The sequence below is a fragment of the Mytilus galloprovincialis genome, chromosome 7, assembly GCF_965363235.1.
Source record: "Mytilus galloprovincialis chromosome 7, xbMytGall1.hap1.1, whole genome shotgun sequence".
Taxonomy (NCBI): domain Eukaryota; kingdom Metazoa; phylum Mollusca; class Bivalvia; order Mytilida; family Mytilidae; genus Mytilus; species Mytilus galloprovincialis.
Window position 1 is genome coordinate 69,496,585 of NC_134844.1, and position 19,800 is coordinate 69,516,384.

Genomic DNA, 19,800 nt, shown 5'->3' on the forward strand with positions numbered 1-19,800 from the left:
TTAGTAGCAATATTTTTACAGTAAGCTGCAAATGAAATTGTTTCTTGACCATTTTGCGTCCGTTCTCGAAGTAGTCTCTTATCGTATGATTGTTTGATGTAGTCATTTTCATTTATTTTCATATTGTATTGCTATTAATCATACCAGTCTCTATTTGTGTGCTAAGGCAAATATGAAAAAAGTTACTGGGATAAATCGTTCAAATGCTTTTAAACGGAGTTCAAATACTAAATTTATAAATAATGACACGAGTAAATTGACCTTTAAAAACATACCATATGTATCATGATTTTTGTCTTTGTTATCCGATTGACAATCGATAAATAAATTTACTATTTTCGACGTCAACTTGTTTTTATAAGGTTTTGTTTTGCAGAGTAAAAACACGTTAAGCAGTAAGACACTATACTTGTTATATAAACACATACCTACGATGTAATTGTAGTACTTCTTGAAAGGCTGATCAAAGATTCCATCTGGATCTTGTTTTGCAGGCAGTTGTGTTGATAGGTAGTTAAACAGTGTTGCATTGGCATAGAGTGCTAGCATAGAGGATCCCAGGAACATTGCTTGAAATAACAAAATTCAATTGTAAAAATAAGATTTGGTTTGTGGGAAGTATATTTAAGTTTGTTCATTAATATTTTCAGTATGCAATTAACAGCTTTCATTACTGTGGATTCATTGATTTTCGTGGGTACCAATTTTCGTGGATTTTGGAAAATTTGCATATTCGTGGATATCTCATTTCGTAGTTTTGCTGAAGTCTGCATACAAACCTTAAATTCATCATTCGTTGAACATTTAATTTCGTGGTTTAACTGTACCCACGAAATCCACAGAAGTTGGTATCCAACGAATAATAATGAATCCACAGTATATACATAATCCAGTAAAAAGAAGTTGTATTTATTGCTTTCGGGTAGTTATTCTGGTGAAGTATCAAAGGGTGTGTACATGTCGTACAAATAGTTAAAAATTGAATCGTTTGAATAAATAAAAGGGATTAACCCGCGTCTGGCGTATTAAATTATAATCCTGGTACCTTTGATATCTACTTACGTTAAATCTGTCAAAACACCAGAATATAGTGAAAACAAAAAATGTTGAACTATTGATATGTTGAACCTGCGTAGTACTTATAAAGACAAATTTAGTTTAAGAGTTTGTCATCGAGTCAACAAAGCACATTATGTTTTCCTATGCTAAATATATAAGCTTAGGTGATGAACACCATAGTACATTGTAGCAAAAGTATTAGCAATTGACAAAACATTGTCTATATGCATAACCAAAATACCCATGTATTACAATATTATATTCATAAAAGAAACCCAATGCATCGTAATATACGTTTGAATTGGAAATATGGCAGTTGTTCGTTAATTAAACATTTGACGAAAATAAAGATAGACAATAGATATTTGCACCAACAAATATTTTAACATGTTAAAGGCAAACTCAAAAATAAAAGAATTTACCTTATCTAATAATTCAATTTAGCATTCGATGCTGTTGTGAAGTTGCCACAGATAATTTTCACCTGTAGAAGATAAATGTAGTGTATATGCAATTGGTTTAACATTATATGGTTAAATAAATCAACAAGTATATGCAGGTAAACAGATTATGTAAAACTTGTGTTTTAATTCGTGGGATAACAATCGTAACATATGTAAATAAAAACTTCAGTGTGCTTGTAAATGTTGTAAAGTTTTATGTGTTACATATTTGTTTTTCGTTCTGTTTTTTACATAAATAAGGCCGTTAGTTTTTTCGTTTGAATTGTTTTACATTGTCTTATCGGGGTCTATTATAGCTGACTAGGCGGTATGGGCTTTGCTCATTGTTGAAGGCCGTACGGTGACCTATAGTTGTTAATGTCTGTGTCATTTTGGTCTTTTGTGGATAGTTGTCTCATTGGCAATCATACCCCATCTTCTTTTTTATATTTAATATAACATGTTGAGGATTTTTTGATTGCTTCCGATGCCTTTTACAGCACACAATACGGTATGGGATTTTATCCTTGCTGTAGGCCGTAAGTTGACCAACAGCATCTCTGTCCTTTTTACAGCACACAATACGGTATGGGATCCTTGCTGTAGGCCGTACGTTGACCAACAGCATCACTGTCCTTTTGTTTTTGGTGAATAGTTGGTCCAATGGCTTTCATACCATATTTCCTTATGTGGATACTATAAATGCATATTCGATATAGCATCATAGACAACTTTAAAAGTGTTGGTAAAGATTCTGTATATGAAGCTTACAAGCATTTTGTTAATTGGACAAACAATCCATGCCAGACGTATACAATTCGAAAAATAAGCAGTGTTTTCAAGTTAATACGACGGCACTCCCCTTACATAATTGAAATTACGATTCAAAGAATTTTCTACAGAAATGATAACATGCAGAGTATTATAATTAGATAAATAACAACCACCAAACATACAGATTACTCATACATGATTGTGTATTCATTTTTGTAAGAAATTGCATACAATGGAATGTTTAAAGTTTAGGTCTAATCAGTTGAGGTGATTGAAATTTGTTTTCTACAAATTGGCAAATCTGGATCAATTTTACTACAATTTGAAAGAAAATAATAAATGATTTCATTTATTAATGAATGATTATCACCGTCATATTTTTAATCATTCGTTACCAAAAATCATGATTACAAACATTTTTACATATTACGATAAATTGAAAGTGCACATGTCTTGAATGTTGTTCTCAGTAATAGAGAAGACCTTTAAATTCAAGGTTGTTTTTTAAACAATACAGTCAATATTGTTTTTTTTCTGATGTGGGTTATCATTACCTTCCCTTTAAAAAAAGGGGCCACACAAAGAATGTATATAAACATGGTTTTATTTCCTATTCCTTCAAAACATATGAAAAGGTGTCAATTATGCTATGTGTGCACAGTTTGCTTACCGAATGAACATATAAATGAGTCTAGTTGACTTATTTCAAAAACTACATACTACACAACTTTGAGTGGGTGAGTAACATAACAAAACATGCTGAAACAGTTCCATAATTATGACACCATTGTGAAACGGGTGAACAGACGGAGAAGCAAACCAAAAGACACATGTATTACAACATCACATTCATCAAGAGAATATAAATGCATGGTAGTTTACGTTTGAATTTGAAATATTGCAGTTATTCTTAAAGTAAACAGTCGAGGAAGGATTAAGACGGACAATATATGTATTACAAAAACAGATATTACAAGATATTGAATATGTTTCAACCGCATAGATTATGATAAAACAATTTACCTTATACAAGAACTTAATTTAGCAGTCGACATTGGTGTAAAGTTGCCACGTACAGTTTCACCGTAAAATATCAATGTATTTAAAATTCAATTTGTTCAACAAATAAACCAGTGAGTGCAGATAAAAATATTATGTAATATTGTTTGGGATTACAATCGTATAATATGCAAATACAAATCTTAGATTTTGTAAAATTAAATGTAGCATGTGTTAATTTTCTTTGTTGTTCTCAAAGCCTTTTATACGCTCCAGTCAATTTGACATATGTTAATCATTTCAAAATATTGTATACTGCTTTAATCATAATTTTCCTTAGTTTTATTAAGATGATATAGATGTGATATTCAAAAAGGGCAAAAAATACCAGAAGAACAATCAAACTCATCAATCGAAAATAAACTGACAAAGGCATGGCTTAAAATAAAAAGACAAACAAACAAATAATAGTACACAAGAAACAACATAGAAAACTAAAGACAAAGCGACACGAACCCAACCAACACTTGGGGTGATCTCGGGTGCTCCGGAAGGGTAGGCAGATCCTGTTCCACTTGTTGTAACCGTCGTGTTAGACAAATTGACAATACCATTTTTTTTCTGGACTACTTTCATACTGGTGGTAACAGTTCGTTAATCTTGGAATCAGAATTGAAACAATTTTTATTCATTAGTTTAATGAGTTTGAGCTTTTGAGTTTGTCATTTGTTGAGGGGCTATCATCCGTTTTAAATTTCAGTATTTTGATGATTTGAAATTTTGTTAGATTGACAATTGTGAAAGTAATTCATGTATTTTTAAAGTCCTTTGATAATTTATATCATCTTAATTCTCTCCTTTTCCCACCCCTACCAAAATATTTTTTTCTTTTTTAATAAAATATTTTTAAAGATATTGTTTTACACAATCTTGAAGTTTTTCCTTAATCTAATTTCACTTCCCAGGTTCATGAAGACGTGGACAAAACAATTTCCAGAATAGTCGTTTACGTCCTTTTGTAGTTGTCAGTGCCACCTATACTGTTTAAACATTAAATCGAAATTGAATTACAGTAATATGTTTTTCACAGAAGCTTTAATATATCTATAATATTCGAATTCATCAATGACGTCAAGGTTGCTGCATTGATAAAAATGAATTAAAGTAGATCATTTTACTACAGGGAGATAACTTTGTAAACAAAGTTAAACGTTTTAATCTGGTTTTATTGTTTATGAGAGAAAAACAATGAGACTAATGGAGATACCCATATATGTTGTACGACAAAATATAACTTCACGATTTAATTTTCCATTCATTGATTAATTTTATATGACACACGTGTGATTTCTCCAGGAGCTTTGAATGGAGTATATTCGTTATTGTGTTCGTTAAGTATCGAATGTATAAGGCATATATTATGCGCTTTTAACATATTTCAAATTGGGTTATACCCCTTTAAGCAGAAAAAAATAAACTAATACAAATTACTGACATGTGAAATATGTTCCATCGCATAATCTACTAAGTATTTGTATTAAATGAAACTGTCAAATTATCAATTGCAAAAACATTTTGGTTTTTTGGAGTACTGAACTGACCACCTCTGAAATAACCAGAAGGCATTTATCTTTAATGAAAATTTAATGGAATTACAAATTGTTGTTTTCCTTTTAGACAAAAAATCACCATATTTAGCTTGGTATAATATTGTATTACCCGTGATAAAGTGAACGAAAGCCAAATATTTGTTTAGACATCAAAATACATATAATTAAGAAAACAATGTTATTGTATTTCATTGGAATTCTTGTAAATTATTTTGTTTTGTGTATCGTAGGATAATTTTCTCAAACTTTACTTATTATCTTCCCAGTCTATTATGATATCTATGTTTTCGCAAAATCGATCTTTTGAGACATGATACTATGATAATAAATTTGTTCATAGTCATTTTTGTATAGTTTGTGTAAACTGTTTCAAGATATTGCATGACGAAAAGTCACTGTTTGATTCACAGGATTTATACGCAAAGAGAATAGAATAATCTATGACTCTACAACCAAGACATTGTAACAGTAAACTGTTTTCGAATTATCGACTTTTGACTCTGGATTTTAGATTTTCTCGACTAGAAACCTTGACCAACTCATATTCGGTCAAATAAGAGCAACAGAAAGAAGTTTATGATTGGTACAATTTAGATGGGAAAATAAACTTTGTTGTGTTTCTATACATGGAAAACTGATAGGAAAACGGTAAACTTCCTTCCAAAAATGCAACAAATAAATGTTTAATTTTACTTCTGATTATTGCTCTTTGTTCATAGAATACCTGGATTTCTTTCACAGAGTAGGAAACCCGTCAATAATTATAAAATTCATAGTCAAAAATTGTATTATTTAAAAAGGATAACGATAAAAGACTCTCCAACGCTCGAAATATCAACTAAATCGAAATAGATCAAGTCTGGGTGGTAAGTAGTTTTGAAGCGCGTTCATGCTCTTCAACTTCTTATTTTATTTGGCCTTTTAAACTTTTTTGGATTTGAGCGTCACTGATGAGTATTTTGTTATGCTTATTTGTATACCCACTTCAGATTAAGTAAACAGTTTTGCTTCATCATACAAAGCCTCAAATAATCAAGTAAGCAGAAACCATTATGTCAAATGCCTTCCTAAATAAAAACACAGACCCCGACACCGTTCACGAACAAATAAGCCCTACCGCCGTTTGTATTTCCTTAATAGTGGGATACTTAAACTTATAAGGCATGTGTTATGGACACAATAGAGCTTTTTTCTAATGTATGCGATGCCAACATTTCCTGTGTTTCCACTCATTAACATTTTGCAAATTAGAATCAGGAAAAAGAAACATAGTAACGGAGATAATGACAAACTTTGAAATAAAAACACTGTTAAAGTTTGTTTACGCATGAAACTATTCCTGAAATTGGTAGTGCGATAGTTTATCATTATACCTTTATGCAAGTAATACAGTTCAAGATGAACTAGCTTTTTTTTAGAAATAGCGGAGGGATGTTTGTGAGTTTTATACAGAACTTGAGTTATGATATATCCTTTTGTGAACCAATATCATGATAAAATATATTTATATAAGTCTTTTATTGATTGTATCGTTATTTGAACAAGTAAGATTTTTGGTGGGGGTTGTGTTGCTTATTCTTTAGTTTTCTATGTTGTGTCTTGTGTACTATTATTTGTCTATTTTTTTTTTTTTTTAGCAATGGCGTTACTTGTCTATTTCTTGTTTTTTTTAGCCATGGCGTTGTCAGTTTATTTTCCATCTTTGAATTTGACTGTAACTATGGTATCGTTCGCCTCTTTTTTGTTACTAGCAATGACTGGTTAAATGGTAACGAATACAAGAAAAAAGGATGTATATATCGTATTATGTTGTAGATTAAGCTCCCTAATATATTAACAAAACATGATTAATAGAACATACGCTGATATAAAATGTAAGGTACGTTATCAATTTGGTAAACGTTTGGCCTGTTTAGTTTGACAACATTTTATTTTGAAGAGTGTATCATAGGAATGCAAATATTAGACGAGTGAATATTGCTTTCTTTTATCAGTATACATTATATTTAGTTTTGAAACTATAACATGAATTACTAGTTCAATACATAACCCAAAGTGATGAAAATAAATACTACTTATTGAATATTCCAAAAAAAAAAAAACGGTTTGTTTAGAAAAAGTAAATAGATAAACGTGTTTTAGGTTTGACAATATCCATTTTAATAAATATTATACAATAATATAACAATCAATCTCATAAATAAATAATATTCAAGAATTTTCGCATATAGCATTACATGAATAATTCATAATACAATAATATAACAATAAATAACATAAATAAATAAGATTCAAGAATAAGCACATAGCATTACATAAATGCAACTGTAAAAATATAATAAAAATAAATGTATGATATGATTGTCATTAAGACAACAAGTCCAAATATAAACAAAAAGATACATGTCAACAATGAGCTAACCCAAAACAAGTTGGTAACCTTTAAATTGGTCGACATTACAAAATGTAAAGCAATTCATACTACAAAACTAATTCTACCAGAGACTAAAAACTTTTTTCTTTAATTATGAACAACATCTGTCGACGGTGCAAAATTCAGAGGTAAGGGTGTATACCGATTGCCTTGTTGTTACATAATTGCATACTTTAATCCGAAGACAGCAGGAAAGTGGGTTTCAATGAGTATGCATGCACGTTAATTTAGATTTACAATAGAGATGAAATTACTCGGTTATAGTGCATTATAACTGTTTTTTACACATACTCTGCCATTACTTATGTTGCTGGAAATCCAAGTTCACATGCCCTTTGTGAGTAGCTTACAAATTGCAGACAGAAGAAGTATTGGATGTTTTAACCATGTCAATACGTTTTGTAAAAATGATGTTTCACACGTGTTTACCTGTATTAAAACTGGCGCTATGAAAAACATTATTGGCGCAAACGAAATGCTGATTGGCTGAAATACAGAACGACGATGTTAATTGTGTTTTGTATGCCATTTGGTTATATGGTGTCCAACATTTTATGGTTTTGACTTTCCATACGGTTGGTCTTGTAGCGTACCTGATGTCATGTATTTCAGAAACGCGCCTTGAACACTTGCACAAATACAGACACGATATTTTCATAATGGATATTTGTATATGTGCAATTATAAAGTCAAAGAGACAGCAACACAACAATACTAGAAGAAACAAGATTTTGATAACAGATATGTGTATATGTGTTATTAACATGTTAAAGAGATAACAACACAGCAATACTAGGTAACCTTACAAAATATGGTCTTAAACAAAAGACAGATAGCATACTCCATATCACTCCGACCTTTAACAAGTCGAGAAAATACGTGAGTCCAAAAATATGCAATCGGCATTAAACATTTTTAACGATATTATCTATGCTGAACAAAATTAAAAACAATGCAAAAGATTTACATGCCGGGATATGGACGGAAACTGAGGTACAGTGCATATTGTGTTTACAAATATTGGTACGTTATAAAAAGTTCATTATTGTCTCTAGGATATGTGAAAATTGTAATTGTTTTGATCATACCCAGCTTGTCATTTCTAATTGCAAGATACACTCGTTTATTTTTAAAACAATGAATATTAAGAATGGATAGAAACCGTGGTTAAATATGCCTAATGGATTAAATAAATTATAATATAAAGAACTGTTGCTTCTCGTTTACCGCTTTTTTATTTACATATACGTGTACACCTGATTAAATCTGTGTTAATAGTCAGGGTTCCCGTTATGTGAATGGTACCAAGTAACAGTGGTGTCAAAACAGACGTGCTTACTTGTGTATTATTTACAGATTATCTATTGTTTTGGAAAAGTTTATTGTCTTCTTCACAGGTCGATAACCTTGAGATTATAGGTTTTCATCGCATTCTCACTTTAATCGATTGATAAAAGCCCAGCTTTAGATGGATAATTGTCATACAACAAGATTATTGGACAATTTAAGGAAATAGCATTTGTACTTATTAGATGCATTACAAATTTCGTATTGATAATCTTTGTTATAACGCTGTCTACATGCATGCATGAGCTGCAAAATTGCAATGACAAAGTTGTGATCTTGTAGAGATTAACGAAAGTGTACCATTTGGTGTCTTAGTTTATCAGTCTTTTATTCAAAATGTATTCCGCTATGCACATGTACTTAATTTGATGGTATTTTTATAAGAATAAAAACACAAAGACAGAGTATTGTTAATATTACATTAAGGTGCATAAATGTAGCAGTTACATGCTTACTTGCTCATGTTACTTGGGATTGAATCGGCCATTTAACATCAGAAAAAAAAACAGTATATTTAAAGGTTTAATAACTTCTCTAACTTTGAGGCATCAAGAACTGTCCGTCTTACTGTGTAGAATCTACGACTGTCCGATTCATATAAATATATGGATAAAGTCGGAACGGTAGTATTTTCTGAGCCATCGGAATAATTGTACACTTTTTACACCTTTCGCCACATTCTTACAAGAACCCAGAACACATACATTTAACTAAAGTAAAAGACATACTGGTCGTTATCCTTTTTTACTGGCTGTACACACGTATGCTACTGGTGCTGTGACCTTTTTACATGAAGTATCTCAAAAATTTAATTTCACATGTATGTAAAATTATTGAATATTTGTACACATATTTCATCATATGGCTTGAAAAGATTTGTTCAACAGGCGTTTCAGTATTTCAGTCATAAAACTTTACCCAGTACTCGAAGTACAAAAGTTGAGCACGAAACGCCAAATCCAGTATTTTGATTGGTTGATTTCTAAGTCGGAGTACGATAATCGTACTCAAAAGTTATATGACTGTAAGCCAAGATTATAAATTTAAGACCGAAATATTTATGCATTCTCGGTACTCGCTTTTGCATTTTCAATTTGTTTTCTTTTAACTCGGCAGCATATCAATTTTAGACATATTACTGATGAAAGCCCTATTTTTATTTAATTATTAATTACATCTATAAGGTAGAACGAATTCCAAGGCGTAAGAAGAATGAGTAATGAATAACTTTGTTTTCGGTTCTCCTAATAAGTCATTTTGGGGTATCCATGGCAGCATCAAAATATTTTTTATATGCTTAACCTCTTAAGTTCTTTTCCATATTAAAGGCTTGGGGTATTTTGTCTAGTGTTGGAAGAATTTTAATAATGCTTCCAAATGAAACAACTACCACGCCTCCTGGTGAATTTTGAATAAAATTATTTGGCTCGTATGGTAACCGGATCGCAGGTGTTACAGCTAGTCCATCACACATGATGACATTTGACGGCACCGGATGTGGAAACTCCAATAACATATCATTATTAGCAATATACAGTAAGGTCATTTTTCTATTACTTTCTCATTAGACATACTTTGTTTTTTTCTGGTACATATCGTCTTATAAATTCTCAAAAGAAGGTACCGAGGGACGTAATAATAGTATTAAGTATCTTACTGTGTTTATAATTCTTTCCAGTAAATCGCTATATGGTTTTCCTTATGACAATATAATGCCATAAACACTTTTCCTAATGGAACGAATATTTATCATTACTGTAATAAGTTTGTGAGATAAAATGACAGAAAGAATATATAATATGTATAATATCGTTAGTATAGATATGCAAACAAACAAAAACATGAAATAAAATGTAGCTTCGAGGGCAGTTTTTCTTTTCCACTATATTTGTATCTTGTAATTTTTATCAGTTACTTTACAACTATTATTTAAATACGTGAGAATTATCTTAAAACGAGTCGATATCATTTGATCCATGGTATAAAACTTCATTTTAATAAAAGATGTGTCTCTCTACATTTACATTGCATTATTATCTATAGCAATCCCTTGCAACAGATTCAATTTGGTACATGTGTACCTTGCCTATTAAAGATAGGTACATGGTATTTGTTAATACGCTTTTAAATAAACATTTTTTTTAATAGGGAATGGCTATAGATAAAAGTATAAATTAGGAAAAGAGAGTAAAATGCATTCATTAAAGTGAAGTCTCATCATCAGATATCTTCCTCGTTAAACCTAAATTAAAGGAAAAAGATCGAAAGTTACTTAAAAAATGTGCAAACAACTTTGTAACAGTGTATACGAATAAGCTACCTAAATTCCTTCCGGCTTTTTTAAATGTGCATATACATGAGATCTGATCATTTATTTATGCATGTCAAAATACATCCGATTCTTATTGCAGTAGGGATATTCGTTTGTTCTATTAATAAACAAAATGAAGCCACTATGATAGCGATTTGACTTAATATTTATATATTTATTGTCTTAGACTATTTTTTGAAAAAGATAATATTCTGTATAGATACAAGTTTTTGAAAATAGCAATAATGTTTGACATGAAGAATAATGATAAACATCTTTTGAGTAGACTGAAAGTTACTGTTACTGCAACATATCATTAATCTGTTACAAGATTATCACGTAACTTTATGTACTTTGTTTTACCCTCTTTTACATCATGTACATCGTCGATTATTTTATGATCAATACATCACGCATTTTCACACTGTTCAATACATTTTTTATGAAAGTATTTAAGGAGAATCACAAATTCGAGTACACGCTTCGACAACAACTGAACTCAGGGCTGTTACCATTGCTGCTAAACATCACATTGTTTCCATTATATATACGTTTTTGATTCCTTTATTTGAAGAGTAAACCTTATGAATATCGATTATCATCTGCATCCTCAAAATGTTCAACATGTTCAAATATTTCGGTTCTCTTGTCTAGTGCCCTTAGATTTTACATGGACAATCTGCTTGACAACAAAGTTCTGGAGCAAAAATGTTTTTAGATGGTTGAATGATGTCCAGAGCCCAAAATTATTTGTTTATTTTTAGTATATTACTTCATAATGAATATTATATTTAAAAGCCATATCTTAGTCTTAAGTTTTAGGGGCCCTTTAATAATATGAAGTCGGCTGTAGCGTAGCAGAAGTTAACGTTCACTGTTGTAAAATTCACTTTTTTACAACTCACGAAACTTTACAATAAGAATAAAGGCACAACGTATACAAATAACATGAGCAGATGTCATGTTGCATATTGAATATGAAATTTATATATACATATCTGTGTGGCAAAATATATCGTTGTTTTTAATGTGTTATCGTAATATTTAAACGATTTGCAGACTGGAGATGATTTCTGGTATTTATAGCTTCACGGTGCATATTCATAACGGCCACTTCTGACGGAAACGGATACTGCCACCATGATAGGAAAAACGCCGAAAGTCACCGTTGGTTTTGGTGGCAGTATCCGTTTCCGCCAGAAGTAGCCGTAATGGTTATGCACCATGATCTTAGACAATACATTCACTCTCTTCGTATACTGGCAAGTTTCTTCGCGGGTATACTCTTATTTTGATCAAAATGTAACAAAATATTAATTTAAAATGATTAGTCAATAAACCTTAACAGACAGTTGATTTCAAACATTGACAAGACGTCCCTACTACTTCCATACGTCCTGCCGTCAGTAATAAACACTTTGCAGCAAACAAGGCCAACATGATGTTAATAGTAAATCTTCCAGAATTTTCTGGATAAAAAAAAATTCGAACACTTGCCTATCATTGTTCCAGAAAACAACCTTAGAAAGAACAATTTAGTATTTTAGTTAAACACACAGTGATAAAATAAAATATAAGAATGATCAGTAACAGCAGACGTTGATAGTAAACCGACAAGACGGAACATTACTGTCTTTTTCATTGTAATTGTAAATTAAGGTGGTAGTGCAATAGGTCAACGCTATGATTTGTAAAAGTAGGATACTATTTGTATCGTGCAGAGAGCAATTTTACTATTAATTTATTTTTCATTTTTTAAATCTTGTTATCGGTATTTAATTTATGCCGAAAACATAAAAACGATGTTTACTACGTGCTCACCGTTGAATAATGCGATGTGTCGATATAACAAAACATAAAATATATTACACAACAAAGCATCACATGAGTTACTAGGCTAAATATAACTATAGGTTATCGGAACCAAAGTACATTGTAGCAAAGATATTATTGGATGACAGTACATCATCATATATGCATTCAGCTATTTTAAAGATTGCTTAAGTACTTACAAATTAAAAAAAATGTATTTATGTTTAATCATCTACCCTTTTGTTGCCAGGTTGTTAGTTAGCACAAAACAATCTATGAAATTGTACAATTTAATTATTCAAATTTAACTAGCACTTAACCAAACAACTAAGCTGTATAAATGTTAATTTGTAAAGCATACATGAATACATGAAACTTCAACATACACAACCAAAACAGGTTTCTTATCACTAAAGTTTAACGATACTGTTAATATTAAGTTATTGGAGGAGTTAGCCAAACATATTCACGTGTTTGTCTGTACTCTCGAAATTAAAAGATAACGTTTGAAAACATCACCCAAACCAATTTGTAAATGCAGGGCAAACGGAAAAGGAAAACCAAAAGACACATGTATTACAATTTCTTATTCATCAAGAGAAATGCAATACACGGTAATTTACGTTTGAATTTGAAATATGGCAGTTATCCGTAATTTTAACATTCGAGGGACAATTAAGATAGACACTAAATATTTGCACAAACAAATATTCTAACATTTTTAAAGCAAAGACAAAGATAAAACAATTTACCTTCTATAAGAACTAAATTTATCAGTCGACACTGTTGTGAGGTTGCCACACATAATTTCACCTGCGGAAGATTAATGTATTTTATATTAAATAAACGAACTAAATAGTGCAGGTAAACATATAATGTTAAACTTGTTGTTTATTCATGGGATAACCTCGTAACATGTGCCCATACATAAATTCAGTGCTTGTAAACTTCATTGTAATATGCGTTGGTTTTCTTAATTGTTTCAGTGGCCTTTTATAGCTTCCTATATGGTATGTTTTTTTCATTGTTTAAGGACGAACGGTGACCTGTATATAGTGTGCACGTCCTTTTGTCTCTGGTGAATAGCTGTTTAATTGGCTATCATACCATATTTCCTTACTTTTATACAATAAATACATGTTCAATATAGCACCAAAAAAAAAAAAAATTTTTGACGCTTGATACGGTGCTTTTTGTCCGCAATTCGCTTTTTGTCCGCTTTTGCTTTTTGTCCGATTATTTTGCTTTTTGTCCGAAACTTTTGCTTTTTGTCCGTTGCTTTTTGTCCGTTTTGCCTTTTGTCCGATTATTTTGCTTTTTGTCCGAAACTTTTGCTTTTTGTCCGTTGCTTTTTGTCCGTTTTGCCTTTTGTCCGATTATTTTGCTTTTTGTCCGAAACTTTTGCTTTTTGTCCGTTGCTTTTTGTCCGTTTTGCTTTTTGTCCGATAATTTTGCTTTATGTCCGATATAAAATGTGTATATTTTTGGCAGGTTTCATTTTGAACTTCAAAATACCATGTCCTTTTAGGAGTTAAATACAGACCGTACTCACATTATAAATGATTTGTACATGAAATTTCATGTCTTTTACAATATATCGCTTTACCTCTAAAATGGCTCGAAGCACTAATATCCTAGACCCGTAGGTGTTGGTCAACAGAGGGCAAGGGGAATACTCTTGTATATCCCTAAGTCTAAAAAACCCCTTATAAATGGCTTATAGCACTTATGTCCTGGATCTACACGAGTTTATCAGCAACGAATTAAAAGGGGCATGAGTTTCGCCGGTATATCACGAAGTAAAAATAAACCTCATTATTGCCAGCTCTTCAAACTAAGAGATTCTCCACGTTGGCCATTATACCAGAGGTATAGGTAGGCAGTGCCTCTTAAATGGTCCATGGGCCATGGCACTTATGTCCTCGACCCGTACGAGTTGGTCAGAAGAGGGTAAGGGGAATACTCTAGTATATCACACAGTCCACCAAAAATAGTGACGGCTGCCCAAACTAAGACATTTTTAGGTGCGCCCTTATACTAGATGTTGGGGTAGTCATTCTCTTAAAAATGGCTCATAGCACTTATGCTATAGACCCGAACGAGTTTGTCAACAATGAGTTAAAAGGGGGATGAATTAGCCCGGTATATAACGAAGTTGAAATAAACTGTTGCCCGCTGGCTAAACTAAGAAATTATCCACGCGGGCCATAATATGAGAGGTAGAGGAAGGGATTGCCTCTATAAAATGACCATGAGCACGTATGACCTAGACCCGTACGAGTTAGTCAGCAAAGTGTAAGGTTGGTACCCTAGTATATAATAAAGTCGAACTAAACTATTGCTGGATGGCTAAGAGATTCTCCGCGTGGGCCATGATATCAGAGGTAGAGGTTGTCATTGCCTCTAAAATGGCCTAAATCACTTATTCCCTAGAGAAGTACGCGGTATCATCAAAGGGTTTAAAAGGGAGTTGGAACCTCTGTTTACAAAGAAGTCGAAATAAATTATTGCCGGCTTGCTTAAGTACGAGATTCTCCAAGTTGGCCATTAATCCTAGGTTAAATGTGTGCATTGCCTTTTAAATGGCTGATAAAACTAATGCCCTAGACCTGTACGAGTTTGTCAGCAAAAGGTTAAAGGGGGGATGCGATGCCTCTTTTTACATCGAAAATATAAATTAAGCCGACTGGCCTAACTAAGAGATTCTATACGCGGGGTATTATATCAGAGGATGAGGTAGGCATTACCTCTAACATAGCCATAACACGTATGTCCCAGACCCGTGTAAGTTAATCAGCAAAGGGTAAGGGGGGTACCTAAGTATATCACAAAGTCGAAATAAACTATTGCTGGCTGGCTAAACGAAGAGATTCTCCACATGGGCCATGATACCAGAGGTAGAAGTGGCCATAGCCTCAAAAATGGCCACTTATGCCGTAGACCCGTACCAGTGCTTCAGCAAAGTGTTAAAAGGGGGAGGTGGTATCTATGTTTACAACGAAGTCGAAATGAATTATTGCCGGCTGGCCAAACAAAGAAATTCTCAACATAGGCCATTATAACAAAGGTAGTGGTGGACATTGCATCTAAAATGGCCCATACTTAATTCTTATTCCATTGATCTGTACGAGTTTGTCAGCAAAGGGTAAGGAGGGTACCCTGGTATATAACAAAGTCGAAATAAACTATTGCCGGATGGCCAAAAATAAAAGATGATCCACGTTTATCATGATACCAGAGGTAGAGGTGGGCCTTGCCTTAAAATGGTTTATAGCACTTATGCCAGCAAAAGGAAAGGAGGGTATTCTAGTATATCGCAAAGTCGTTATGAAATATTGCCGGCTGTTCAAACTACGAGATTCACCACATGGGCCATGCTACCAGAGGTATAGGTGGTCATTGCCTTTAAAATAGCCTATAGCACTTATATGGCATATACCCGTACGAGTTTGTCAGTAAAGAGCTAAAATGAGGAGGTGGTACCTCTGTTCACATTAAAGTCAAAATAACTGTAGCCGGTAGGCCAAACTCCGGGATTCTCTACGTGGATCATTATACCAGAGGTAGAGGTTTATTTCGACTTCGTTGTAAACAAAGGTAACACCTTTTATTTTTAACCCCTTGCAGGCAAAATCGTACAGGTCTTTGGAATTAGTGTTATATGCCATTTTAAAGGCAATTACCATATCTATCTCTGGTAAAATGGCCTACGTGGAGAACCTCTTAGTTTGGCCAGCCGGCAATACTTTATTTCGACTTTGTTGTAAACAGAGGTACCATCTCCCCCTTTTGATTCATTATTGTCAAACTCGTACGGGTCTAGGGCATAAGTGCTATAAGAAATTTGTATGGCAATGCCCTCCTCTATCTCTGGTAAAATGGCCTACGTGGAGAATCTTTTAGTTTGGCCAGCCGGCAATTATTAAAGTGTATTTCGACTTCGTTGCAAACAGAGGTACTACCTTACCCTTTTAATTCATTGTTGTCAAACTCGTACGGGTCTTGGGCCTAAGTGATCTGTGCCTTTTTTAAGGCAATGCCTACTTCTACCTCTGGCATCATACCCCACGTGGAGAATCTCTTGGCCAGCCGGTAATTGTTTATTTCGACTTTTTTATATACCAAGGTACTTCCCTAACCCTTTGCTGACTTACTCGCTGGCTTATCCCTTATTGTAAGTAAGTAAGTTCAATAAATATAAGACTATATGCCAGGTCTTTCTGACAACCAATTACAAACAAATTGGGGTTTATCTAATGAGGCTTTTCCCAGGATGCAATTGCTCGTAGACTGTATACAGTTGACCAAATAATCCACAAATTCCGCAAAAGGATCTTTTAATTATAGGCCATGTCTATTTAGACATTAAGCAACAAAAGCCCAGCATGACCGATGCATTTGTCTTTAACATCTCCGATATTGATTCCGCGTGGCCTTCCAATTGACATGAGTGTCCAGTGGTGTTCATTGTTAAACCTTTGGAGCTATATCAGTTTGTGTGGAAATTAAGAGCACGATAACCTTCCCTTGGTGATAACAACATGACCAACAACCATATCGTGTGTTACCAAAAGCCGTCAGCGATAGTCACACCGACAATTTGCTACCTTCGTGGACAAAAGCCTGGCTTTTCGCTGGATCCTAATTAACATCTAGTGTTGTCACTACCATTTGCTGTAGAGATTTAGTTGCACAACATAACAGAAACATTCTTTGTAAATACTCTATGTTGATATTTTGACATTTGGATGGTTCATATACCAATTGTAGCCGAAAAATGATAATGAAACATTTCTGTTTAATATCGATCTATTGTTGGAATTGTAAATTTTCATATTCAATTTTTGTTTGTTTAAAGATGACCATTTTAAATAAAGATTTTAATTTTTTAAAAAACAAGTGTTAGACTTGTGCTTTTATTGCCACTCAGTTCATATAACCTGTCATTTTAGTCGAGCCTGTAACTTTTGTTGCAGAAAGCTCGACATATGAAGAGTGATCCGGCGGCGGCGGCGGCGGCGGCGGCGGCGTAAGTTAACTTCTAAGGCTTAATATTTTAGGTGGAAGAATTGGATGCTTCATACTCTGTATATAGATGCCTCATGTTACGAAGTTTCTGTCAGTCACATGTCCAATGTCCTTGACCTCATTTTCATGGTTCAGTGATCACTTGAAAAAAAAGTTCAGAATTTTTGTAATGTTGAATTCTCTCTTATTATAAGTAATAGGATAACTATATTTGGTATGTGCGTACCTTGCAAGGTACTCATGCCCGTCAGACAGTTTTCACTTGACCTCGACTTCATTTCGTGGATCAGTGAACAAAGGTTAGAATAAGTTTTGGTGGTTAAGTCCACATCTCAGATACTATAAGCAACAGGGCTAGTATATTCGGTGTATGGAAGGACTGTAAGGTGTACATGTCCAACTGGCAGGTGTCATCTGACCTTGACCTCATTTTCACGGTTCAGTGGTTATAGTTAAATTTTTCTGTCTTGGTCTGTTTTCTCATACTTTATGCAATGAGTCTACAATATTTGTTGTATGGAATGATTGTAAGGTGTACATGTCTAGCGGGAAGATATCATCTGACCTTGACCTCATTTTCATGGTTCAGTGGTCAAGTTCAGTTTTTGAGTTTTGGTCTTTTTATATCTAATATTATATGCCAAAGGTCACTATATTTGGTGCATGAAAATATCTTATGATCTAAATATAAGTCTCCCAGGTTTTATTTGACCATGACCTCAATTTCACGGTTCATTGCACAGTGTTAAGTTTTTGTGTTTTGGTCTGTTTTTCTTAAACTATAAGTAATAGGTCAAGTATATTTGTTGTATCGAAGAATTGTTAGCTGTTCATGTCTGCCTGGTATGGTTCGTCTGACCTTTACCTCATTTTCATAATTCATTTGGTCTTTGTTTAGCTATCTTGGTTAATGTTAAGTTTATGTGGCAGTTGTAATAAATCTTTATACTTAGGGCTATCAACATAATATTAATGATGAGTACAGTAGGCGAGACATTTCAGTGTGTGCACTCTTGTTTAAATGTGCTTATTTATCCGAGTCCTGGACTGCATTCCAGTGGCTTTCATTCGTTTACTTTTGTGTAAATTTTATACAGATCAGTATTTTTTCAAATGTTTTACCAATATTTTAGCTGCATGTAACATCTTGAACACTCAGAACAGCAAAACAAAATTTAGATTTCAGAAATAAATAGCCTTTAGTCATCGACGAATAGCCGATGATTTCAAGAGTTGTTTCCGTTAAAGGATGATTCCTTTTTTTGTGTGCAATACTTGCTCTTTCGGAGGCTCGAGGGTAATTTCAGCAAAAATTTTATCATTTTTGTTTTCATTACAAATTTTATTTATTACACTATTAGCATATTAGTTATAACTTTATGAATTGGCTCAAAAATCAACCCAAAAAATCGAATGATTTTGGTCTCAGATTTATTTTTCAAATGTTTATATCACTGTAAAAGCTCCAAATTGTCTCCCTTTAGTGCAATAATGACATTTTGTTTTGGCATTAGAATTAAAATGTCTTTTTCAACTCATCGGTGACCTATAGATATTTTTCAAATATGCTTTACGTAAACTAAACAGTTGTAAAATTAAATCGATTTCTGTAATTTAGTTCTTTTTTTATTTCGATATATATATCTCTCTATTTCTCCTATTAGTTCAACTTAAAAAAAAGTACCTTAACAAAAATGGTTGCTTCTTTCGAGGGCAGATTGTGAGCTTAAGTGAACGATAACCCCATGTTTTTATTTGATTTTTCTATTTAGTATATGATAAAAGTTCATCTATAGAAAAACAAGCAAAATCCTACATGTATATTTAAAAAATAATGGATTAATACCCTCCAGTCCCCTTAACGACAAAAAAAAATAAATAGAACATTACGTTTAAGTATCACCTACAGTATTTTACAACCTCCATTGGTGATACATTATATGTATTTCTGCTGTTGTTTTATATAAGTTATTGTCCTGAATA

The 19,800-nt window shown here is 32.8% G+C and overlaps 1 protein-coding gene across 1 annotated transcript in view; it reads right to left on the minus strand.

Annotated features, from left to right (window-relative positions):
- LOC143083560 (oxygen-dependent choline dehydrogenase-like) overlaps nt 1-13,617 on the minus strand; it is a 32,866-nt gene extending 19,249 nt beyond the window's left edge. The window contains exons 1-3 of the mRNA XM_076259816.1: nt 13,542-13,617; nt 1,482-1,543; nt 429-569 (exon numbers count right to left, since the gene is read on the minus strand). Of these exons, the coding sequence (XP_076115931.1) occupies nt 429-567 (139 nt within the window). The 5' untranslated portion in view covers nt 568-569; nt 1,482-1,543; nt 13,542-13,617. The remainder of the gene's footprint in view (nt 1-428; nt 570-1,481; nt 1,544-13,541) is intronic.
- Nucleotides 13,618-19,800: the final 6,183 nt, after the last annotated feature.